The 26,289-nt window shown below is 47.4% G+C and overlaps 4 protein-coding genes across 4 annotated transcripts; 3 read left to right on the top strand and 1 right to left on the bottom strand.

Moving 5' to 3' along the window:
• Positions 1 to 2,348: 2,348 nt before the first annotated feature.
• On the top strand, positions 2,349 to 6,512 carry GLAREA_01731 (ARM repeat-containing protein; the record flags this gene model as incomplete). The annotated part of the gene is made up of 8 exons (XM_008088947.1): positions 2,349 to 2,367; positions 2,429 to 2,482; positions 2,526 to 4,618; positions 4,665 to 4,956; positions 5,014 to 5,168; positions 5,215 to 5,520; positions 5,569 to 5,892; positions 5,943 to 6,512. The coding sequence occupies 8 exons, from the start codon at positions 2,349 to 2,351 to the stop codon at positions 6,510 to 6,512; spliced, it is 3,813 nt and encodes a 1,270-aa protein (XP_008087138.1).
• A 4,839-nt stretch (positions 6,513 to 11,351) lies between these two features.
• On the top strand, positions 11,352 to 13,910 carry GLAREA_01732 (Nucleotide-diphospho-sugar transferase; the record flags this gene model as incomplete). The annotated part of the gene is made up of 3 exons (XM_008088948.1): positions 11,352 to 11,390; positions 11,465 to 11,631; positions 11,696 to 13,910. 3 exons carry the CDS (start codon positions 11,352 to 11,354, stop codon positions 13,908 to 13,910), a joined length of 2,421 nt encoding a protein of 806 aa, XP_008087139.1.
• A 734-nt stretch (positions 13,911 to 14,644) lies between these two features.
• On the top strand, positions 14,645 to 15,447 carry GLAREA_01733 (Winged helix DNA-binding protein; the record flags this gene model as incomplete). Its single annotated transcript, XM_008088949.1, has 4 exons — positions 14,645 to 14,677; positions 14,893 to 14,956; positions 15,032 to 15,337; positions 15,398 to 15,447. The coding sequence occupies 4 exons, from the start codon at positions 14,645 to 14,647 to the stop codon at positions 15,445 to 15,447; spliced, it is 453 nt and encodes a 150-aa protein (XP_008087140.1).
• A 1,019-nt stretch (positions 15,448 to 16,466) lies between these two features.
• On the bottom strand, positions 16,467 to 25,259 carry GLAREA_01734 (uncharacterized protein; the record flags this gene model as incomplete). The annotated part of the gene is made up of 1 exon (XM_008088950.1): positions 16,467 to 25,259. The coding sequence occupies one exon, from the start codon at positions 25,257 to 25,259 to the stop codon at positions 16,467 to 16,469; it is 8,793 nt and encodes a 2,930-aa protein (XP_008087141.1).
• Between the last annotated feature and the right edge of the window lie 1,030 nt (positions 25,260 to 26,289).

Here is a 26,289-nt window from a genome sequence, read left to right on the forward strand (position 1 = left end):
CAGGAGAAGGAGGAAATATACCAGTACCTGTACAGTAATAGTCAACTTAGCCAATTCAGATCCGCATCTAGGAGACGGGGTAGAGTCTGAGGTGGAAGTTTGCACCTGCGCGGACTTGGAAGGACGTATCCTTCGAGATCCGCGGAAGTGGTTGGGTCACGACTCTTCGCGCACCTGGGCAGGTTGCAAGAGTCGGCATGGAGGCGATCGGTCGAGAGAAAGACGTGGTCCCGGTCTGCACAAAGATCGTGGAGAGCTGGAGATGGAGCATTGCCTGGGACGGTAATCGTACACCATCAGTTGTCGATAAGACTTTGATTTGTCAATGCTATGTTCGAAAGTCGAGTGTGGTGTGGCCCACGGTGGGACAATCCGTTATCTTTCCGCGCTAGGCCAAGGGCAGAAGAAATGCTCGCAGCTCGCAGCTCACCCCATCCCTTCTCCATTTCTGCTTCTTCTCGACATGAGCTGAAAGCTTGCGATCTACAATCCGCCTCTTTCGTAACCAACCGACTTCCATCCAGATCTCGAACACGACCGGCTGCTGTCCGCAATGTACCACCGAAGTTGTCGCCTACGCGCTGCCTTGGAGCAAAAACATCATTGCGAAACCACCAGCGAACGGCTCGAATGGTCAATGTTGCTGGTACGGCCAGGACCAACGGGCACCAGAGAGGCAGGTTGAGAGTCAGATATGTTTATACTAGTGCATAATGAGCGTATATTTTTCAGAACCGAGGCATTACCTTCACCGGCTTCTTCGACTCAAGTCCAGAGGATCCATAGGAAAGCCGGTTGATACAGCTTCAGCGTATGTTTGTTCTCTGAGTTCGGCAGGCATCCGAGTCTTTAGAAGGAGGCAGAGTCGTCTCATTAGACCGATGCGATGGGACTACTCTCGAGCTTATGAGCATATCGTCATGAAGCAATCACGAAATTGGAGCTTTCCTATGCGACAACTGACGACGGCAGAGGAACTAAACTCGCAGACGTCGGCCCCCGAGCTAAATGTTGCGGCTCAATAATCCACGATACTAGCGGAAACTTCATCTGAGGTAAGGTAGGTCGACTGCCGCGCAAGATCCGGTGAGAAAGGTTTCGCTGAGGAAGGGCGTGGGGTCTCGTCGAGGATGTGGAATCCGGCCAGCACATCTTGATTGCCATGAATGGTAGAGCGTGTTTTTTTTTATGTTGTTTACCACCGCTAACCAAGCACTTCTGGCGATGGTGACATATCCTAAGCATGGGATGACCATATTCCACACATCTATCCACGGATGTCGTGGATTCGCTAAATAGCAAAGTGGACAGGACAGGTGAGGGGTTCAAGTCGTCGTCCTTCTACGCGCATTGGGCCTCATTCAACGTTCCTCCATATCTTCAACGACTTCTCGCAGTGGTAAGGAAGACGACAACTTTAGTGTTCCTGATCATGTTATCGGTCGGCCCCTTTATATTTGGTATTCCAAGGTTCCGAGGTTATGCGCAAGCTCCTTCATAGGTATAAGCTTGAGCAAAAGTACCAAACAGGTATCGATCAGGAAAAGATCATGTGATTCTTCTATGTGTCTGGTTACAATAGTACTTCGTAGCCTAATTCACCCAGCCATAAGCCATCGAACTTCGACGATTGTATATTCGTGTTGGGTTCAACGTCTCGGTAAAGGTAACTAACTGATTTAGCTATAAGTCTACGATGGTTTTTTATTTGTATAATGATTTTAAATCACTGTTGTGCATTATGATGCAGATATTATAAAGATCTCTCTAACATTGCTTTAATAAGAAACATAAATCAAGGATTTCTATTTCACAAGAAAATCGGATAAACCTTGTTTTGGTTTCATATAAGGTTGCGAAGAACGCTGACCAGAAAGCGACAAAGCACCACACTCATCCATGACTCGGTGTCGTGTTTGACCTCGCGAGTCCCATAAGAGCAGAGGAAGGCGAATGTGTCTGTATGGGAAATATCTGGGTCCGAAAAGAAAGGTAGTGGTGCTAAGCGCAGACGCGACACAATCACGTCCCGGTGAAGTTCAAACTAAAAATAAGCGTGCTTTATCGATAACTGAGAGCTACTTCACTAAACCTTCAACTCCAAATTGTGGCAGCCAAAACAAGAGACTCAGTCTCCCGATACCAGTCTCGGACTCGAAACACCCATTGCCACGTCTACCGTTAGTTGTCAACATATTCAGATGCATTTCATTGCTTCTGCGCGCTCATACTTTCACCGGACTTTAATGCGTCCTTGAAGGCACGAATGTGGGGGCACAAGGAAATTTAAGAGACACGAAACTTCTTTGACAGCCACGAGCAGGCCTGTGTAGGCTTGGGGAGATCTTATGGATCGCAAGAGGAAGCGTATGTATTGGCGCATATTGTAAAAGTGAAAAGAGGCCTCTTGCTGATGTCATGGCTACAGGCGAATTGCGCGAACTGAACAGCAAAGCCTGGGATGGCGAGAAAGGCGAGTCGCGTCCGTTGTGGTGATATGCGCATTTGGCTAATACATTGGATAGGAGCTTTTCAAGTTAACAAGTCCCTCGATTCTTCTCTCAAAAAGAACACTGCCTTTATTAAACGTCTCCGAACCGCGATCTCGCCTGCCACTTTAGGAACCTTCGTCCAGGAGATTCGAACTCTTAGCCTGCACAAATACTTGTCCGAAATCATATCAGCGTGTTATGAAGGGCTTTGCCGATTGAAGTCGCCGGGCGAAATCGAAGCTGGAGTAGAAATAGTGAGCGCTTTACACCAACGATTTGGCCCCACCGAATTTACAGAATTTCTTGGTTGGCTGGTGGGCAAGGGACTTGCGACTCCCGAAAAGTCGCTTTTGAAAACCCTTGCAGCGGATGTTAGAGAGAAGGAGGAAAAGGAGCGCATCACACGCCAACGTGTCCTGCTACGAGTTGTAACAGAGCTATGGCTGGTAGGCGTGTTGAGGACTCTTGATGATGTCAGTCGACCAGACGATCTCTCCAGAGGTAAGGAGTCACTTTTGGGATCGTCTGCGAAGGCATCAGATAGCAAATCTAAGGCCAATGGTGCTGCAAAGGGTGGCGGCGCAGAACCGTTTCCTCTGGAAGTTCTGAAGGATCTGCTAGGCCATGATAGGGACCATGCCAATTTGCCATTATTAGTAATCTTTGTCAAGGCTTTCGGGTGGGATATACTTGGAGTCAAAGATGCTGGAGCAGAAGGTAGAAAGACTGTTGAGGAGGACGGTGCAACACTCATCACCGAAGGTTCAACAGAAGAGGACGAGGACTGTATGGCCGATTCAACTACCACTGACAGTATTCTTGACGAACCACCTCTAGCTTCCCCTGAACTCCAAGAGAGGTTCCGTAATATCCTGAAGCGATACTTTGAAGATGTCAAAGCCCACATCATCCGTGACCAGAAAGCTATATCAAAACAAGCCCGCAAAGATGCAGAAGCTTATGTTAAATCGGGGCAAGTCTTTGAAGACCGACAAGCAAGTTACGAGAAGGGTCTTAAGTCACAGGAGCGACTCATCTCGAATGCTCAAATACTGGGAGATGCAATTGGCGGGGAAATGCCTGAACTAAAAGATACAGAGGACGCCTCAGCTACTGGCACAGGAGGAATCGGCCTGGTCAAGACTGGAGAATACCTACGCGGTGAAGGGGATGGTGCTGGTATCTGGGAGGATGAAGATGAGCGACGCTTCTACGAAAACCTAGTCGATCTCAAGGGCAAGGTTCCAGGAATGATGCTCGAGGACGGAAAAAAGAAAAAAGCCGATACTGATGAACAGGTTGGGAAGAAGATTGAAGTGTCAGAATCTATCTCTGTAGACCCTGCTATCTTGGCGGCCAAGGCAGCTGAGGAAGACCAGTCTACCGCCATCGCGAACAAAACTGTTGGTGCCCAGGTTGACGCATTACTTGCTCGTCTCCCAGATCTTACCAACAAAGATCTAGTTGACCAAGCTGCGATAGACTTTTGCTTCCTCAATTCCAAAGCTTCCCGGAATCGCCTCATCAAAGCTGTCCAAGAAATCCCTAAGGGCCGTAGCGATCTTCTTTCTTCTTATTCCCGACTTGTCGCAACCTTGGGCAAGTATATGCTTGACATCCCTAAGGGTCTTGTTGATCATCTCGATCAGGAGTTCCGTAGTCTTCAACGACGCAAAGAGAAGGAGTTTCTCGGTCAAGCCAGACTGGGTAATATCCGCTATCTTGCTGAGTTGACGAAGTTTGGCGTCGTCCCCGAGCACGTTATTTTCCACTGCCTCAAGGTCAGCTTAGATGACTTCTCACGAATGAACATCGAAATCATCTGCAATCTGCTAGAGAATTGTGGACGCTATCTGCTACGGAACCCGGAAACATCACCTCGCATGACATCGTTCTTAGAGACCTTAAAACGTAAAAAGTCTGTCCAGCATATCGGCCAACAGGAGCGTATGCTTATTGAGAACGCCGTGTATTATGTAGACCCTCCTATCAGAGCAGCGATTCAGCAGAAGGAAAGAACGCCTATTGATCTATTCATCCGGAAGCTAGTATATCTCGACATGAACAATCGCAACTATACCAAGATCCTGAAGCAAATCCGTCGCCTTCACTGGGAAGAGACAGAAGTAAGTTTATCAGATACCCCTACTATTCATTCTAATAATGTGGCAGGTTGTCGCTATTCTGGAAAAAGTGTTCTCGAAACCGGGTAAAGTCAAGTACGGCAATATTCATTTACTTGCTATTCTTGTCAGCGCCCTTTACCGATATCACCAGGATTTTGTCACCATCATTATTGATAATCTTCTCGAGTACATTGTTCTTGGGCTCGAACAGAACGACTTCAAGTTCAATCAAAGACGTCTCGCAGAGGTAAAATATCTGGGAGAGTTGTACAACTACCGCATGGTCGACCACCCAGTCATATTTGACACCATGTATCGAATCATGACTTATGGCCATGGTACGCAATACTATAACTGCTTACCGAGAGAATCCTCACTAACTCGTTGTCTCATAGGAGGTCCTCCAATTCCAGGTCGAACCAATCCTTTTGATATGCCTGATGATTTCTTCCGGATCCGTCTAGTTGCCAATATCCTCGAGACCTGTGGTATATTTTTCAATCGTGGCGCTGCTGGCAAAAAACTCGATTACTTCCTCTCTTTCTTCCAAGTAAGATGACTCCAACCTTTTTGCTTCGTGACTAACACTTCTGCAGTACTACATCTACACGAAAGATACACTTCCAATGGACATAGAGTTTATTGTTCAAGATGTTTTCGCATTGACTAGACCTCAATGGAAACTTGCCTCTAATTTGGAGGAAGCTAGCCGTGCATTCCAGCTTGCCATGGCACAAGATCAGAAGACTGCCGGACTGGATAAGACTGTTGAACCAGATGAAGCTGACAGTGATGGCTCATCTGACGATGGTCTCGGTGACGATGCTGCTGAAGCAGGCCTTGCCGATGTTGATGCAGAGGGTGAGCTTGATGAAGAGTCAGAATCTGAAGATGAAGCAGATGTACGTATACTTCTATTCTTCTGAGCACGACACATACTAATATCTTAGGCTGACGCGAATGGCGATACGATGCGTTCTGCAACCGATTCCGAGGAAGAGTCGATTGTGGTTACTAGACAGGAAGAGCAGGTTGACCCCGAAGATGAAGCTGATTTCGAGCGTGAGTATGCGAAAATGATGGCTGAGAGTTTAGAGTCGAGAAAACACGAGCGTAAATCGACTTTTGATGTGCCACTCCCGATTAGACGTAAAGATAGGGACACATCCGCTGCAAACGACACATGGACCGAGGAGACTGCTCCGGTTGCCGATGCCCCATCTGGCGGGACCATGGCATTCTCGCTTCTGACCAAACGTGGCAACAGAACCCAGGTATATATGTCTCGGTCGGTTATATGCAGTGAATGCTAACGTCTAGCTAGACTCGGACGGTTGCTCTACCCTCTGACTCAACCGTAGCCGTCGCAATGAAATCACAACAGGCTGCTGAACGTGAAGAGCAACAGAGGATTAAAAGCCTCGTTCTCAAATACGATCTTCGTGATGGAGAAGAGCAAGATGGTGATACACAACTTAGACCCTTACAACATAACCCCAATATTCACAATACTACTATAGGACTCGAGAAGGCAGCAGCTGCCAATGCTCGACCTGATAAGTCGAGCAATAATCGTAGCGGTCAACGCGCGAGAAAGTTGCAACTGAGCGATGTTGATTGGTATGGTTACAAAAAGAATTCCTCAGTCACTGTGCCAGATGTTAAACCCCCCAAATCCGGATATCAAAAGTCTCCTCAGCCGGCACAGGTTTCTGGCAGAACCATCAGTCAACCCAGTCTTTCCAGTGCCGGGCTTGCGAGACTTGCCAATAGACCGCCGTTCCCCAGAAAGACCTCTTCAACGGCTGCAAGTCCTGGTGGAAAACTTACTAGGAAAGCAATGTTGGCTGAACACGCATCAAGAATGGTGGCTAGTGGCAAAGATGAAATGTAGTCCTTTCGTTCTTAAGCCAGCATTCTTGATGTTTCGAAGTTGCTCATTTCGGTATTTATTATCACAAGAACGACGCATGCTAATCATACGCCTTTGCTTGGGCTATTAGGACTTGATGTAAAGCAGTATCGCACGGTCACATCGACTTGTTCTTGGACATTTCTTTGAGATCAAAGATTACTACTACCACTACTTCATTCAAATCTCGTCGGCGAGCGTCACACGAGTACTACACACATTCTAGTCTTCCTACCAACGCCGAGCCTTGCGGTTACGACGGAGATGGGATTGACTTCCGCAACACGATCGACGTCTACCTTCAATCACATCACACGTTCGCGATTGGTCGACGAGTTAGCGAAGCAATGCGCAGCGAGGGTGGATTAGATGGGGCTTTGAAGAAACGCAAATTGTTTGGTCATTTTAGGTGGTTGGAGGTCAGAGTATTTTGGAGGATAGAGAAGAGTTGAGGGTGAAGTAAGAAAATCATCAGTTCTCGGTGTATCTGTGTTGTCTTTGAAGATCCAGGGCATACACATGGTTACTAGTCGTTAGTGATGAACTCACAATCGTTTTTTAATTCTCGTTCGCAATTGCCACCCTTTTGAGACCCTGCCGCGATCAATCAACCTAAGACCTTCACATTATCGCCATAACCAATATGGGCTCGAAATGGTCCTCAAATGGTTCCTGCAGATATGCAGTCATCCTGTCTTCCAACCAGGAACTCGGGATATGGCTGCTGTGAGATCTGACGGGTTGCATATGATTGGAACACGACAATAGGTATGAACTCGGTGAGGGGACTAGATGTTTTCTTTTTACATCATGTGGATGGCGGTGAGACCCTAAAGGTAGATTTTCGTCTCGAGATATGCCGAGACAGAATAGGCCGAAACACACCTAACTGACAATCAAAGCTGAAGAGAAGAATTATTTCCTTCTGATAGCGAGACTTGCATCTTCAACATAGTCCATCGACTGGACGACGTTCAAAGCAGACAAGAACATGTATGGTATGCAGTGCAAACACGTCCCAGCCACATCACGCCTCGTGCTCGTGTCGTCACCGCCCATGAGTTCGTTGAAATTGGACGAATCAGAATCCGGACATATAACCGAGAATTGAGATATATGCAATAGGGGCCGTGTTATTACTTTCGATATCACTTGTGATCCAGCGGATTAGGAAGCTGGGAAACGGGGGAGTGAGACTTTTTGGGGCGAGTGATGATTTGGTCGTGGGTTTTGGTGGATGGATTCCTTGATTGCATGGCGAAATGGTTGATTGTCTGTGGGTTATTGATTTGGGTGATGAATCGAGGGGTCGTCCGCGATTGCGACCAGGTGGTGGGCGCGATCAGACAGTTAGAAAAGGCTAAGTCGACTATCGTGTACCAGGATGCAAAGCAAATTTGTATCCTCACTTCTAAAATGTAACAACTCCCTTTTCACAAATAATCCTGACCTGTCCTGTTGAGCAAAATCGGAGAAATCAGAAGAAATTCTCGCTCTGCACAATGCGCACATTCGCCATGCCCATGCAAATCCCCCATATTTCGTCGATTCCAAAAATACTTCTCCCCCTCCCTCCACCCACGTCGAGATCGTCGTCAGTGGAAGATGCGTAGGTGGGGCACGTCCAGCATGCACGACATGGTCCAGCCACCAAGTGAGCCCTCGCTTGGATATTTTGCGTCTTGCGCATCTTCAAACGAGGAAGACGGTTGTGTTTGTGTTTCGTTTTCTTTTTGAAACGAATTTTCTCTTTTGTAAGCTCAGAGGCTGCCTTGGATGAGATGGTTAAAATCCTGGCCGAGACTTAGATACCCTCTGTCCGCTTGAAGCAACAGTAACAGCGCACACCAACACATGTTTTCATTTTGGTGTAAGCAGATGCTGCGCTGGATAGATGAATTGATCCTTTGTTGGTCTTGCAAAGGCTTCTAGCATGACAGAATAGACATTTCCGCGTCTAGGGATCTATCCGGCTCTTACTGCAACCTGTCAAAGGAATGAATGGCTGTACAGTATTAGATGGATGAGGAATTCTCAACCGCGAAGAGATAGAGGACCAACAGGTCGAATCATTTCCAGACGTCTCGATTCTCGAACGCATACGTTGTTCACTGGTGTAGGCGTCTGCGAAGTGACTATTATCAAAGCTTGCCCTCATTCCCGAATTATGAAAACGACCATTGCAGAGAACATGCTGGTAGAATTCTTGACCCAGCTGCCGTATCTCCGAACAGATTTGATTGAGACTCGTTGCAGTTTTCTAATGCAAGGAAGGCTAACAGTCATGTTCTTCGAATGATTCAGTCTGCTCGAGTCAGCAGAGCCGCCTAGTCCAGGGACATGTCTGAATGATAAAAATTGTGTTCTAGAAGTAGAAAAGACACAGGATGAGCGACTCAGGCGAGTCGTAACGTAGCTGGTGTAGCGTCTTCGTGGTCCATTTTATTTGCGGAAAAAAGGGGATTATTGTAGGGTCCGACCCGGAGGACTGGAGAGGTGCTGGGTCATGAAGATGGACGGTATCCATCTCAACTACCAGTTATTCATGAATCGAAGCCGGCGTCTTGGCTCGGATGAGATCTGGTATACTGGGGCTGGTCACTGTAACCTTTGGTACGGAGTAGCCATGTCCCTTTGCTTCACCAAGTACTTCCATATGTCGTGAGGATATGACAGCCACGATGGACGATCTATTGTCTCGAGGACTACAGTTGTAGTTGTAGTTGCCGTTGTCGTAACGTCGTGATGTTTCGACCCTCTCACTCTACGGGGCGATCGAGGTGATACGTGGCGGCGATGGGTGACCACTGACCAGGATGGCAGATGGGCTCTGCCGCTGCCCCCTTGACGCCGCCCTTTTGCTAGCCAGATGCGAAACGACGCCGGACTGGGGACCATACCCGCTTGACCGCAGCTCAGCTTCCTAGCGACGTGGACAGCAACGTCCGACCTCGACTCGACATCCGACCAGAAACCACCTGCACCCACAACCAATCTACGTCCATACATCAACACCCACACGATGCCATGTACGAAAACAGGTTCATGCGGGTGAAAAGGTTCTCAGAAGAAATCGTTTGACGCAACATGGAGGCGTTGTCGGTTGCATTGAGGATGGACGAAAATGATATCTCGAATTTGCAACATGCTCCGATTGTTTTAGCAAATGCAGCCTCAAGGGCATCATCCTAGCGGAGCGTTGGTAAACTGTCAAAATTTCTTCGAACGACTACTGCAATACATGTGGTTGACTAGTCGTGTTTGAACTGTGCCTATCCTATCAACACAAGGGAACCCGCGTAAGTACGAAGCATCTACCTCACGCATGCAGCTAGTATCTTGGAGATGCTATCTTCAACGAGCGCCGGTTTACACGACGAAACTGACAATACAGTATTCGGCTGCATGCCAAGATGCTGTGATGATCATTTTGGAAAGTAATTCATCATGGCCAGACATGCGGTGAATGGCTTGAAAACCAAGTCCTCGTGGAGTTTGATAAAGGAGACAAAAGACCTACGACTACCTGCACAGGCATATATCAGATCCACGTCGCCAAGTCTCCGCCGGTATTGTCGCTCCACGTTCACGTCCCGGAGAAGATGATGGAGCCCAATCGAGCCTAGATGACCGGCGGAAGAGCACACATTCGTACATGCAGCACGAAAATGGGCGTGCATCGACTAATGTGTTGACGTTTGGACCGGGTCAATGCTGTGTAGTGGAGTGGAAGTGGAGGCCATCAGAGGAAATCGTGCAATGAAAGGCAGAATAATGTGCTTCGTGCTTCGGCAAGCATGTACTTTACAAAGTACTCGTAGTGTTTGCGTATTTGCATACTACGAGCAGTGCGGTGCGGAGTGCGGACTACGATCGTCGCTCATCGAGCATAGAAACTGCATACCTACCCTCCCTCGCCTTTGCTTTCTCCATCCTGCTTTCCTCTTTCACCTCTTCAACCTCTTCAACCTCTTCCACCTTTTCTTTTCTTCTTCCTCTTGCCTGTTGCATCCCCTCAGCTTGCTCCGCTGGCCACTTCCCTAGCAATTAATAACGCCCTTCTTGCCAATCCGAATCTTCCGCATCTGCATCGAATCATTCGACAGCCGCAGTCTTCCCCAGCAACGGTGTGAATAGTCCACTCGCTCGCTCAACAGTCGACCCAACCACCGCACCTCCCTTCGTTTCGCCCATTATTTAATCTACGTCAATAAACTCTCTTTCTGCCTTCCGCTGAAACACCGCAGCCTTCGTGTGGTGGTAATTGCAACAAACGAAACCGCCGCAGCCACGAGAACACCACCTCATCTGCAGGTCGCCATCGCGCATGTCATCCGGGACTTGGATGTGCCCCAACAGCATCTTGCGTTCCAGCTCTACTTGAGCCAACCTTTCCCTTTCGCTTCGGCCAGGTCTGCCGACGGGCTCAATTGATCGACAATACTGTACGGTTAAACCTGTGCATGAAGCCCGCTTAGGTCAGGCGACTTAGTACAACCCGGGGAGTATTTCGAGCCAACACCACCTATCGATCTGTCGAAACGAAATTTGCGCGCTTCGGGTGAAGGAAGTAGCTGCGTCTATTTGTGAGTAGAGACCGTGTCGCGCCTTCGCCAACCTGGCATATCTCAAAGGGTAAATGCAGTTCTGACCTGGATCTCACAGTTACACATTTTCCAACCGACCCTTTCACGGCATCCTGCAGGGATCCTCGCATCCTCGAACGTCTGAAAAGAAGGAGACCTTTCCTTGGAGAGCATTGGCGGCGGGCTTTGTGTTCTCGAGAACTTCTTTTTTGAGTACAATAATTTATTTTTCATCATGGTTCAATACGATACATCACCATGGCCGACGAAGGATGTAAGTTTTGATCTCAATTCATCGCTTCAGCAACTGTCATATGATAGTTCGCAACGTACTGATGCTTTTTACAGATAGTCTATACTGCCATCGTCGGCTCTGTAATGCTTGCCGCTTTCTTGGAGTGGTTTCTCTGGTTGGCAGCCTTTATGTACTGTTTAGTCAAGGTATACCAAAAAGCAGAGCACTGGACAGTGAAGGTTCTAGCGGTGGTGATTGCTACCCTCTTCACGGGGTTGAGGTATGTGACACTTGCACAAAGCGCTGCTCTTCACTTTTTGGACGAGTGCTAATATTCAGCTCAGATGCATTTTCCTTCCAATTATGGTCGTCACGTTACCCTTGCCAAGTCATATCACTCAATACTTCCCGGATTCTTTGGTCTCCGTTCTACAGTGGTTCGGGTTTTGGGCCTTTGCTGGGCTGTTGACGATTCCATGGTTGTTCTGCGTCTATCAACTGGTCACCCACCAACTAGGCCGTACCAAGCGTATAAAGCAGGTTCTGGATGAGCATTCGGCACCAAAAGTAGTGATTGTGATGCCATGTTACAAGGAGGAGCCGGACATTCTAGTAACAGCCATAGACTCCGTCGTCGACTGTGATTATCCACCTTCCTGTATTCACGTGTTCCTCTCCTTCGACGGCGACCAAGAAGACGAGTTATATCTCAACACGATAGAAAAGCTCGGTGTCCCTCTTTCACTCGATACGTACCCGAAGAGTATCGACGTAACATACCGAACTGCCCGAATCACGGTGTCTCGTTTCCCTCACGGAGGAAAGAGACATTGCCAAAAAGCAACTTTCAAGCTCATCGACAAAGTATATACCGAATACCTCAAACGAAACGACAATCTCTTTATCCTTTTTATTGATTCAGACTGTATTTTGGACCGAGTATGCCTTCAGAACTTTGTCTATGACATGGAGTTGAGCCCAGGAAACACACGGGATATGTTGGCCATGACGGGTGTCATCACATCAACGACAAAGAAACACAGTCTCATCACTCTCCTTCAGGACATGGAATATATACATGGTCAGCTCTTCGAGCGGACGGTGGAATCCGGGTGTGGTTCTGTTACATGTTTACCAGGAGCCTTAACTATGCTTCGATTCTCAGCATTCCGAAGGATGGCCAAATACTATTTCGCGGACAAAGCCGAACAATGCGAGGATCTTTTCGATTATGGAAAGTGTCATCTAGGGGAAGATCGATGGCTGACCCATCTTTTCATGATCGGTGCCAAAAAACGTTACCAGATCCAAATGTGTACGTCAGCATTTTGTAAAACCGAAGCTGTCCAGACCTATCGATCTTTGATTAAACAGCGTCGACGATGGTTCTTGGGATTTATCACAAACGAAGTGTGCATGTTGACGGACATCCGAATTTGGAAGAGATATCCGATATTGGCTGTGGTCAGATTCATGCAAAATACCATTCGAACCACAGCACTTCTTTTCTTCATCATGTTGATATCCATCATCAGCACATCGAAAAAGATCAAGGATCTCCCCGTCGGTTTCATTGGAATATCACTTGGCCTCAACTGGCTGATGATGATCTACTTTGGTGCTAAGCTTAAGCGTTTTAAGATCTGGCTCTATCCGCTCATGTTTATCATCAATCCGTTTTTCAATTGGTATTATATGGTCTATGGAATTTTTACCGCTGGCCAAAGAACATGGGGAGGGCCCAGAGCTGATGCGGGCTCTGCTGATGCGTCTACTACTCCACAACAAGCAATTGAGAAGGCTGACGCCCAGGGAGACGATCTTAACGTCGTTCCGGAGACCTTCAAACCGGCAGCGGATGCTCAGAGCAGTGCACTCGTCCGTACTGGTGTTCCTCTGCAACCACCTGACAAGCTCGAGGGACGGTTTGCAGCAGCAGAGAAACTTCCTGGTGGGTGGTATCTCCAAAACAATGACTCGCTCGTCAGCCAAAGAATTGGAGGGCCTTCTACGAGTGGACCGCCGAGAATGCCTATTCACCCCCGGGACTCCTTTGACAGCAATTTTGATTCGCAGAGCAGCACCAACTCTGTATATATGCCAAGGCGCGTTGAAAGTATTATGGGAGAGGAAGACAAAAAGAAATATGCCATTGCTCAAGCAAGCCAGCGCGCTGCGGGTGGTGCTTACATGACAGAACCGTTCTACGGTGGACACGTGTATGAGCTCACAGAAACAGAGCTATCGAAGGGCGGATTCAAGGACTCCGTCGAATCGTTTCAGTCCTATCAAGACAGGCCGGATCATCGACAACGTGATTACACTCGTAATGGTAGTGTAGACGGATATGGATTGCCAAACGAACCTGGGTCATCGCATGACGGCGCCTTGACAGTTCCTCAGTCAGCTTCTACCAGTCAGAGACGTAGCGGCAGAAGTCCTTTAGCAAGAGTCAGCCTTGTCAGAACTCCTTCAGAAGAAGAAGCGTTGGAACTACAACAACAACCAAGACGGGGACAGTCTGGTGAACCACTGGACAGACCTGCACACAGAAGATAGGACACTCATAGTCCTGGATTTCAGACGCATATTTCATTTGTTTTATATTGGCATCTGCATAGCATAGCACGGCGCAGGGATATCGGCGATTACACCAATCGGTAGAACAAAACAAGTGAGCTTCATCATCATTTGGGGATGAAAACAAAATGGTGATGGGATGCCAAACTATATGATAGAGTAGTGATTGAGAACAATACTGTACACATTTAATCATAAACCTAATAATAAATATTATAACTCAATCCGAGGTCCACAATCTTTTCAAATTAGTGGTAGTCTTGTTTATTAGCTCTCCGAGAATTCTTTCAATACACTTGAAATGCTGGAAGTTTCATTGCTCAAATATAGTTCCTCTCATAACGAGTAAGGCAGGTATAGCAATCATGACCAGGAGTGAAAGCGGTTTTAGTGACTACCGCCACCAAAGTTCTGAAATCCGACGATGTTAGATTATACTTGCTCGCCAATAATCAAGGACAGAAATGTTTCATGGAGAAAAAAAATCACCTTATAAATTGTTTTCCTTCATGAGAAATTGGGCAAGTAACATTGATGGATGTTCTCGAGTAAGTCTCAAGCGCGAAGCACGGACCACACACTTAAGCTCGCTTAGTGACCCACACACCACACAATTGTGGTTTTCACATTCGATTTCGAACTTCGTCAATCTTCATCGCCCAACCAATTTCTCTCGAACCCGACCACCTCGAATACCGTAAGCCACCGCAAAAATGGCCGGAGGAGTTTCTGTTCGCGACGTTGATGTGAGTATATATGCGCCTTGAACTTTCGCGACGGATAGGCACAAAGTGGACAATGGGATGGCAAGGAAGATGAGCTCGAAAACCAAAATACTGCGAAATCTTTCCTCTACCACAGCCTTCCTCGATCTCTCGAAGAACACATACTTGAGCAGGCGCGAGGGGGTCGTAAAGACCTCTGCTGACGGAACCATGCTGATTCGAGGGGTGTAATGCAGGCGCAAAAGTTCATCGAGGCATATGCTGCTTTCTTGAAGAGACAGGGAAAGCTTCCTATTCCAGGTATGAAATTGCGCTTTTATTTCAGTTCCCCTCATCGTTATTGTATTCATCGAGTACTGACGTTTTCGTTACAAGGTTGGGTTGATACCGTCAAGACCGGCCCAGCAAAGGAGCTCCCACCTCAATCCATCGATTGGTTCTACGTCCGTGCCGCTGCTATCGCTCGTCATGTCTACATGCGCAAGACTGTTGGTGTTGGACGTCTACGAAAAGTTCACGGCTCAACCCGCAACCGTGGCTCCCGCCCATCGCATCACGTCGATGCCTCTGGCAGCGTAGACCGTAAGGTTATGCAAGCTCTTGAGAAGATTGGTGTCCTTGAGCAGGATGAGGACAAGGGAGGCCGTCGTATCACACAATCTGGACAGCGTGATTTGGACCGTAAGTTATCTCTGAACACCAGAAACGAAGGTATTGAGCTCTACTAACAAAACTTTACAGGTATCGCACAAACCACTATCGAGGCTGACGAGGAAGAGGACGATGAGTAGATTCATTATATCACTGGTTTGTGGTAACGGTTGGGATTTGCTGCATTTGGCTTGCTAGGAGTTTCGAGAATAAAAGAAATCTTTCCGACAGCCACTCATACCTCTTCGATGACTGTATATCAATGATACCCTTCTTCTATGGGATTATTTTCTGACCATTGTGATTCTGTTTTGCGACCTTCTGATTCATAGTGAGGGTACGAATTGTCAACAGTTGATTCATCCACCTAGAATTTGGAAACCGACTTATCCAACAGGTCATTCAAGTACAGATTGTATAAAAAACTCTTTCCAGTACCCTCTCAAGTCTCTACCTGCGCCTGGCTTCTTGAAAATGTGTCCTAACCTACAACTCTAGAACTGATGACAGAGATAATATGACAGGAGAATCTACATCAACAGCTTTTCAGCAGTAGTTCATCTAGTGATGTTGAAAACCGAGTGATCTAGCAAAAGTGTAATGCAGACTGAATTGAGAAATCAGTTTTTCCTAGGAACAATATGAATCAAAGATGATGGCTCGTCAAGTTTGAAGACAACTTTGGCTCTGATTTTGCGGGAGAGCCTTTGAGTTTTTTTGGTCGAATATCAGGAAAGATATACTTCACCTGGTGTTGACCATTTTCTTTCAGTAATGCTTTGTCAACTCGTGATACGATTTTTCTTTTCTGGAAATGAAATTCGTCACGACATCTCACTACAAGCATTAAAAACCCAAAATATAGATCAGGAAAACAAAAGAGCATCTCTTAAATTGAATTATGTCAAAGCTATCTAAACCTCAACCCATCACCCGCTACACCACTTAAAACAGTACGCCACCAATGCATATGCAAACAAGCCAGAAACGAGAAATTACAAATCTAGCTTCACCCAATTTCCCTCCCTAATCTCTAATCCCGAGAACCCAAATGGGTGTAATAATGTACAAATGAACTAGATGCTATGGATAGTAGATCATGGGATCCGGCGTCGAACCTAAAAATGTGGCGGCTAGATAACATGATCATGTATGCGATCTAAAAGATCTTCTTCCCCAGAAGACTTTTCGTCTTCCGCTTCACCCCCTCTTCCCCTTCTTCGTGGGCATCAGAAGTCCCGTTTCCGTGTCCCTCGGTTTTCTTTTTGAGACGATTGAATGCTGCGGTTACAAAACCAGTGCTCTTGGTCTCCTCGGCAGGTTCTTGGATGGACCTCGAGCCTGTAGTGCTGCTATCATTGTTGTCGGGTCGCTCGGCGTTGTAGCGTGCTGGTGTCATTGTCAAGGACTTGGGTAGTACTGGAGGTCGTGCTGGACCTGGGTAGGATTGAACGCTGCTAGATTCACTGTTGGTGCGTGCTAGCCCGTTCCTGCTGGACGCAAACGATCGGCGTGGACTCTTGGATCTTTCTGATTTCTTGTCTGTCGGACTTGAGGCAAGGGTACTGCTAGCATCACTATTTTCATGAGAATTGTCATAAGATGGTGTCAAGACCATGCTGCTTGTCGCTAATTCTCGCAGTCGACTTTGCTGGGCAACGTTTGGACGGTGTTTACTGAATTTGTTCCCGATAATGGCACCGGTGTGTGAGATGAGTGCTTTAATAACATCTTTCTTGAGAGCTAGCGCTAGGTCGAGATTTGACCATGTCTTGTTGCGATATTCGATCATAGGAAGGCGGAAGACGAAGTCGTGAACGTCTTCGATGTTGCGATCTCCTTTTCCCTTGTAACTGAGACACAACACCACGCTGGGAATTTTAACATAAGCAAGAGTCATGTAGTTCGAAGCTCGTGACATCATCTTAGTAAGGTCATCAGAAGGTTGCTCATGGTTTTTGCTTCCCTTCCTATTGACGCCGAAACGTTTCGCTTTTGCATCGCCATAAGTTGAGTTGCTGTCAAAGTTCGAAGCGCTTGTCGCAGAGCGGGCTATAGTAGGACGTGATATATTCGACTGAAAGCTAGACTGCAGGCTGTCGATAGACGCCTTTTTAGTTGGCACCTTTGCGGTGGACGGTCTGTTGGATTGGAATAGTTTGAAGTGATATCCTTGTTCCCCGTTAGTGGAGTGGATACTCGTGGCTTTGCTTTTCGACATGTAAGAGGTCGTTGGCCTCAGTTCAGAGGTCATTGTGGGCTGAAGACGGAGCTCTAGCGAACCAGCTCTTGTGTTGGAAGCGGAGTCTTGCTTGTCGTAATCCGTGATGGTCACTCCGCTCGAAGAAGCTGAGATATCATCCTGATCGGTTTCATCTTTTCCCAGAGGCTGCATGTGCTTGACCATAAATGGCGACTTATTCTTCGAGCTCTTCTCCTCGCTAGAGCCTGGAAACATGTACTCAAAAAGACGTTTCCCAACCTCACGCTCCAATTGAATCTTCATAGGGAAAAGATTAACTTCAAAGTGATCCAGTACAGGTATGCCTGCAATGGCTTCAAGCATGTACCAATAAACTCTAAGCATTTGTTGATTGCCGCCTTCACTGAAAGTCCCCCTCTCAGCGTCCGAATATGGAGCGAACATCTCGGGATAAATAGCATCGGGAAGGAGATTTAGTCCAACAATCTTCCCTATTTGCATCAAGTTGATGTGCGATCCATCAGAGTTGTCTGTGCGGTCGTATTCGGCCCTTTGAAGTTGAAATTCCATCAGTGGTTCATTATTATCGCGAACAAGATGCCAAACGATTTGCTGAGACGATATGTTCCATCTAAGCAAACCACTTGTCTGAGTTCCATCATACTTTCTCTGGGAAGAAGTGATAGCTTTCATCATGAAAAATAGTTCGTCTTCGCATCGAGTAAGATCCTTGTCAAGAAGTATCCTGTCCTCCCATCCCTTTTTATCGAGATACTTGGAATTGATCTGGAACTGTCTTTTAATCTCTTCCAGCTGTCTAATTCGCTCTTGCAGCTTGATCACCATTTCTGGAGCTCCTCTCAAGTCACTGAAATCAGATGCAAGCATGATCTTCTCCAAACGCTCATTCCTGGTTTTTTCGAGAGGTTCGCTGTACATTAGAAGATCCAGCACAATAATGTACATAGCATAATATTGTGAGGAATTGCAGAGAGCTCTTATTTGTGGAAATTCAACCCATAAATGATCCATACGACTCTCAACGTTATGAGGGCTTGTTGGATGGTTTTCACCGCCACTAACTTCGTCATTGTACTTGAGGCGCAATGTATTGAACTTATCGTACCTGAGGCTGGCTGAGGTCTTTTGGACGGCTCGTTTAAACCCAAAGGGATCACTGCGAAAGTCAAACATTACTTCCATAGGGACCCATGGAGGCCAAGCAGATCCGGAAGGCGTTCCGTAATGACTCCCTGCATACATTGAGAGCAATTGCGAAGAGAACCACTTCTGATGAGTGACGAAAAACTGCGTACTGTCCATCTCTACAGAGAATCTACGCTGCACCAATCCACTAACGTCATCAAAGATACGGTCTTTATCCATGACTTCGACAACTTTCAGTTCCATCCCCTTTGCCGTGACAAGAACAACAGCCTTGGGATTCTTCTCACTTTGAAGTTGAATCTGTGGAGCAATAAGTCTCAGGTGATAGCTGTTCTGTGGCGTAAACTCGCGAGCTATATTAGATTCAAGATTATCAGCGGACACTTTTTGAGTGTTGACATCTTGCATCCTGTCATTGGCATTGACAAAATCTTTTCCGTCAGCAAGGAGTTCATTGATACGTTCCTCCACTTCGTGAAAATCGCCACCCTCCTGCGGGGAGTTCCCAGATTCGTCAGAGGACGTGTTCGTCTGCGTATTTGGCGTAGGTCTCCCAGCTTTCGCTTTGTTCTGCTCCTCAACGATATCAAGGATAAATTTCACGGCCCGACGAGACTGATAGTAGACGTATCCACGGCGTTGACTGACTTGATGGATATACCGGAGGATGATATTCCTTAACATATTGTTCCATTTCAGCTGCATATTGTGAATCACAAAACGGTTATTGAAATCGCTGACGAAATCTCCAGCAGGATTACTGTCCAGACCTTGGGTATCAGGCTCGTTCTTCTCCTCCGGCATCGGTGTTTCGCCGTCGCTGTCTACGTCGGCATCGCCATCAGGAACCGAACGCTTATCTCCGATATGCACGCGTACCCTCATCCGTCGCATCATTGACTCCAAAAACAAATGTTTGTCTTGTAGAACTGTGCCATGTTTGCGTAGTTGTTCATGTTCGGCCACAAGTCTTTCGTTCTGCTCATCTCGAATAAGCTTAAGTTCAGTATCGCCCAAAGCCTTCTCGTGGCTCTCCATTTGTTTTTCAAGTTGTTCTAGGCGAGACTGTATGAGCTGGGCCTGGACACGCCGTGGGTCGTCATCTTTGCTCATGATGCAGAAATGTGTCGGCTCATTGCCAAAGGGACTGCTTCTATTAGGGTCTCCTGATATCGTATCGCCGTGGTCTGTTTGGCGAAAATAGGTGAAACGAGGTGCAAATGCAAGAGGCATAATTTTTGTCTGAGGATTGGCCTCAGAAGGCAAAATCCAATCCAATTCAACAAAGTCGTCCATATCAATCCAACTGAGATCATTGTCGGGTATCTCAAAATGGGAGAGATCTGTCGCTCCATTATTTTGTTGCGAGACAAGAAACGGGAGTGATGTCTTCTTTAAATCCTCCGCGGATGTCCCTGCTATGCTTGCGGAAATTGCTCGAATGTCTGCTGATATCAAGTCTAATTGAGCTTGATGCATTTTCATACCAGTAGTTTTGGTTTGGGTCTTACGACCTCGATCCTGAGTAAGAAATTCTTCTCTTCTTTGGTGCATATCAAGCATAAAACTGTCCAGTCTCATCTTGAGACCAGTGGCAGACACGACATCTTCGGAGTAGTCCTCTGCATCTTTGTGTTTGTAAATATGGCTGAGGAATAGAGGAGCTAGTAAAAGGTTATATTTGATTGAGGCAAGATGCCGCCCAAACTTTTTGCTGGATTTTTCGATGCCTGGCCATAGTGTACCTTGTCGAATAGGAAGAGCCATAGCCCCCCCAAACATAGACCACCACGCAAAGAAGTGGGTGAAGAACCGTGGGGTTAAGTGGACAGTATTATAACTCTTAGAAGATGCAGAGTTTGAAACCGACCATTCCCGGTCCACAGGGGCTTTGACTGCGACAGACATATGTATATGGTGACTGCGGAACCCTCGGAAAGCATCGTAGGTGGACCCGGGAGTTGCTTTGGCAAAATGGGGCTCTTTAAGGATTACTTTATAGTGGGGTTCGAAATCGAATGATCTCGAGTTGCTACTGTTCTCCAAATTCCTTTCGAACATCAATCCAGCAAGCCATTGAACATTTCCGGAGAGTTTCATCACAACTTTCTTGAACGAAGCACCGCTTTTGAAGCTATCGGAGCTGGTGACACTAGCATCGTCCCGGTTTTGTCTTTCGGATTTGCGCGCTTGCTGGCTAAAATCAGGTATTGCAAGAATATACTCGCCACTGTCTACAGTCATGAATTTGCGAGGGTCTTCATCCTGCGCAATGTTCCACCGTACATCGCTTCGCCAACACATCAAGAAACCAGCACCATTTCCCGTGACGGCGTAAGGATCTCGTGTTCCTTTAAGCATCAGGTGCACGTCGCCGTCGCCTTTCCAAGCGACGCTTACCCGTGAGTGGAAACTAAGACGAATCTTATCCCAAAAGCCAATTCGGTCTGATGGATCGACCTGAGGTTTAGTAAAAGTCTCAATCACCATCATCATGTCCTGGATCGCAGGCTGGTAGGATGAACCCCATGTGATCCGGGTCGGGTAGCTGGTATTGATGTCAACCTTGATTTCGGAGTAGGTCTTGACTGGTGAAACGGTCCTTCTGACGTCGATAACAAACCGGCCCTTGTTTGAGGAGCCTGGGGATCGGTTTTTTGGCGGTACAACATCGACTTGGACATGTCTTGTCGATTCGGATCCCCGAAATTCTTCAGCAATCACAAAATCTGTCTTGAGCGACCATGCAGGTAATCTAGCAGATTGACCTGGTTTTATTGCCGGGACATGGAGGAGTGGTAGTGGGTAATCACGTAGTGATACCCGAGCTTCTCCCATGTTTATTTGAACGTGCAGAGGTATCAGAAGAGAGTACTTCGTATCATAGGGCATGCCTTTACCAACGCGATGCATGAACTCTGGCAGATGATCGATGGGAAACGACGGCTTGTCGATTGTAATATGTAAGTCGCTTATTAATGTCCCCATCAAGGCTGGCCGCTGTGGAATTTCGAGAATATTTTCTGTTTCTTCCATGTCGTCAGGGAGCTCGTCAGACCCCCAGAAGACTCCTCGTAAATCTTTCATACCAGCTTGGGATAGACTGAACACTCGGTCTATTCTGTTCTTCCAGCTTTGAGCATTGTGCTGCTCTAGTCTTTCGCGAGCGGCTGCTATAGAAATATTTGCTCGCCCACTAAGCCCACAAGTTCCTTCTGGGTCATAACGCATACGACGACCCCGGTATTTGGTACTACCTCCGTCACGATCCTCACTTTTGCTTCGCCTTCGGGTGTCATCTTGGTGGTTACTTCGACCTCGTGGGTGAGCAGATCTGTTTCGGAACTTTGTTGGATCGCGATGCATTTCTTCCTCTCTGATACGTTTGGCTTTTACCTCGAACGCTGCCTCACGGGCAAGTCGCTGCGCTTGTTCGATGAGTCCAGCACGGTAAATTGTCCCCAACTTCCACTCAAACGCACCATCTTCAACCTCAAACAACAAAGCCCTACTGCGTAAAGAGATTCTGGGAACAAGCTTGGGCCCTTCTGGTCGCTTGTCGAGGATGTAATTATTTGTGCCCGTTGCGAATCGATGATGTAGTTGTTGGACCGATTTCAGCGTGTTCACAGAATTGTCAAAGATTTTGTGTAGCACCATCTGATGAGGGACAGCCAGTCTTATTGCCTCCATGGTCACATCGATCAATTTGTCTTCGATTGTCTCGCCAGTGCTTTTCTTTCGCTTACTACTGCGAAGATCAAGTCGGAGTGATTTAATGCTCAGGAGTCTAGCCCAGACATGATGCATCCTTGGGGCATCAGCATAAAGCCGGGCCAGTTTGGCGTGCAAAAAAGGAGGAGACCATCTGTGGCGTCCTGCTTCCATGCCGTAAACTTGCAGCATTAAGGCAGGGTCTGATGGCATGAAAGCTTTGATCTGAATTAATGTTGAGCGGAAATCGATAGTTATCAGTTCCTGCACAGGGAATGGGTAGCCAGAATTTTCGTACATGAAGGTCTCTTCGGGCGACATAGGCGTGAGATGTGAATGCGGGCGCCTGTGTGCAACTTCAGCTCTAGCTTGTTCTGCTTCATCCCTATCTGCCTTTGTGCGAACGAAAGCCTTGCTGAGAACGGTACCAGCGACGCCGGCCGCGTAATGACGGTACAGCGAGTATTGTACTAGCAATGTTTTTACGAAGCTGTTAACGTGGAAAATCGGGCCTTGATTATCGCTCGTTGTAGTCAGTGCGACTTCAAACCGAGGGATGCGAACAAATGGTTCGATCTCCCACTTCTCTGTTGACTCTATAACAAATGTTTCTAAGCCACGTACATGGAACGCTATTCTGCGGCCATCTGTAGGAAGTTGCTGTTTCTTTTTAGGTGACTGTGGCATCTTCAAATAAAGCTCCGCGTCCGGCGTCATAGATTTGCTACTACCTGCCCTGCGACGAGATGACCTTCTCTCAATGGCGTCGACTTTTTGCGCGCGGTATTCGGCAGTCCATGACTCCAGTTGCAAAGCTACCCCCCGTGTCTCTGACGATATTTGTTCGTCTACACCAGCGACTTCCGCGCTGAAATCAGAGCCTTGTATCTGGAAGTGAAGTAGCCACGGTGGCATAGCCCTCACGAAATTTGGGTCTCGAGATGTCTTGGGTCGAGCCTTCTTTTCTGGTTCTACATTGACCCTTAGTTGTCGCACGATTTGTCGAACACCATCACTAATTTCTGGTCGAATCATGTGAATTGAAAAGGTTTGTAGGTTTCCAGTTGCGACAACAAAGACGTCTGGGCTCGCACTGATATGAACCTTTAAATCGAATGATTCTGTTTGCATCAGCTCGTAATGCGCCCCGGATGACGTTTGGTAATAGAGATCATGAGACAGCACACGCAAGGCTGACCCCAATCCATAGTGCAGTTGACCGGTAGCAGTATGTGACGAATCTATATCCAAAGAGATCGAAGAGATGGATGATATGATGAGATCAAAATCATCAGGCTCTGCGTTCTTTTCGACGGGAGGCAGAGCGATACGGACGACCGGCTCGTGCATCGACAGCTTAACGTTAGCCTTCGGCAACAATCTCGAAATAAGAACATGTTTTCGAGTAGCAAGCCGCTCTTTACGTTTTGGCCTTCCCTGAAGCAATCCCAGAATGAGTGGAAGGTGTATGGGATCCAGATCAACCGAAGGAGATGTAACAACAACATTGGCGAAAAGTATATTGGCGTTCCGCTCATCTGCGCTATTGTCTTTCGTGGCTTCGACAGTCTTGGAGGGGAGTGTTGTACGGACTGTAGTTGTAGCCATTGGAACATACACAAGCCTGTCAGATCGTCCTTGCCCATGATCTATACCAATCGAGATGGATAAAGCCGCTACTAGAGCCTGATGAGCCACATCCTTCGCTGAAAAGTACATGCGATGTGCAGGTGATTTTTGATCAAGTCGATGGAGATCAACACCAACCTCTTTCATCGACGCGTTAAGATAAACAGGGGCACCCCGCGGTCGAACCAAGTCAATCTTCTTGGTGAAGCCGACAAAGCTGACCGCAAACTGAACCTCTTTGATACCGCGGAGAATTGAGCTGACGAACTCCTTTGAATCCGACACAGTTTGCGCCAGATGATCTTCACGACTCCCTGGAGAATCTAGTTCTTCAATGACATCGTTGATATATATTTCCGTCACATCAGACCTCGCGCCACCATATCGGTAGCGGCAACCCTTATATCTCTCCAGACATCCCGCAATATCGTCGTAAGGTACATGTACACGTCCCAACTTGAGCGAAATCGCAGCATCACGGAGTCCATCGAGGTCTTTGTACAACAACCCATGTACATTTAGGGTCGCATGGTCAAGCACCTCTAGGGAGTCTTTGCCTTCAGGCGTAAAAAGCACGCTACGCAATGTCAACATCCATTCAGCAGGCCGCTGCTCTTTCTTCGCTGTTTTGACATGTGCGAACATTCTCCCCCTATCGATCATTTTCCTTCGCGTGTCCACTGCCATTGTAAAACTCCCCACCTGTATCTGACCAACCTCGAGTACGGAGATAGAAGTATTGGTAGCAACCACATCCACCATGCGAATCCAGTTGATTTTCCTATGCATGCGCTTGATACGATTTTTGATTCCATTAAGCTGCTGCCAGCTCTTACTTCTTTCTACGCCTGGGTTCGCCTTCGGTGATAGCGGTTCGTTGGCATGGGAGTTGTCCTTCCCTTTATCTCCCTCCTTCTGCCCCCCCTTCTTGTCCACCCCATGTTCTCCATTAGCATCCTTCTCTGTCGCCGACAAATCCACCGTAATCGCAAGTTCCTGGAGGACGATGCTTAGCCAAGTTGGCTGTGCAAAGGTCGGCCTGTGAAGATTGAGGCCCAACCCCCGTATTTCTATCTTCACACCATCTTTCGGGGTGTATGCTAGCCTCCTAAGTGACAGATAACCAATGCGCTGAATCGATATGCCGGTCAAGATTCGGAGAACCGCGAATATGAGGAAGGACGATAGGTAAAGAAGGACGATCACTCCAAATATGAAGGTCGGATTCAAAAGCGCCATTACACCCGTCTTGCGCCCCGCGCCATTTATTCGTGGAGAGAGAATGCGCGGCAACCGCAACTGGATGACACGATGTTATCAACAACCCCCAATGGCAAAAATTATACGCCTCAGCTGTAGTGCCATCCGCCAATCTGCGGTTCTGAAAAGAAAATGGTGTGTCCGCGAGTAGTTGCTCAGATAATCCGCCGATCCGCGACAAAGGCTAATGAAACTAGAACTACTTTGTAGCTATGCGACCCGACGATTCCGAGAGATGTTGCTAAGCAATTCTTGTTCTTCGTGCTTCATGGTTCGCAGACTTTGGTAGCATGAACGTGCGAGTGGTTAGGCGCGAGACATTAAAGCAGGCGCCCGCCGACGAAGAAGATAGTTGCAAGTTGGAACTTGGCATGGAAAGACGATTATTTCGAGATGGGTCGAGACCGGGCCAAGAAGAGGAACAGTACTGCGGGTTAGACAAGGCCGACGTCTGGTAAAGAGTGCGGATGAGTGGTCCCTTTTCGAAACTGAGAATTCTAGTTGACGTCTTTAGCAATGTTGGAGGTGGAGGTACTATCGGATACGGGCTACAAACAGACCAATTTGGAGTTGATTGCTTGTTATTTGCTAGCGGCCGATGGCATGAGCATGGGGCATCGCGATGATGGGCACACAAACCTTCTTATCTCCGCCCGTTTTTGGGCTTTTCGACCGCCGTAGAACCGATCGTGCATGCCTCCGTTTGACCCGCCGGTACGGTCCGATGCCGAACCAACTCCAGTCCGGCTCTTACACACGTCACTTCAAGGCACGCACTCAAACATACACTCATACATACGAATACGGTCTACTCCGTACAGATACGATTCTTGTCTCGAGTGAGACTAGTAATGAATTATTGCGTTATTTCTAACCTGATTTGATATGGCTGATGAAATCTGGGGCCATCCAACAGCACGCACCTCGATGCTAGAGCCATAGGTGATTAAGAGTCATTGTATCACAAGTTTTCTCTGCAGCTACATACCTAGGTATCGGTCTCAAGCAG

This window comes from Glarea lozoyensis, assembly GCF_000409485.1.
Source record: "Glarea lozoyensis ATCC 20868 chromosome Unknown GLAREA7, whole genome shotgun sequence".
Classification (NCBI taxonomy): domain Eukaryota; kingdom Fungi; phylum Ascomycota; class Leotiomycetes; order Helotiales; family Helotiaceae; genus Glarea; species Glarea lozoyensis.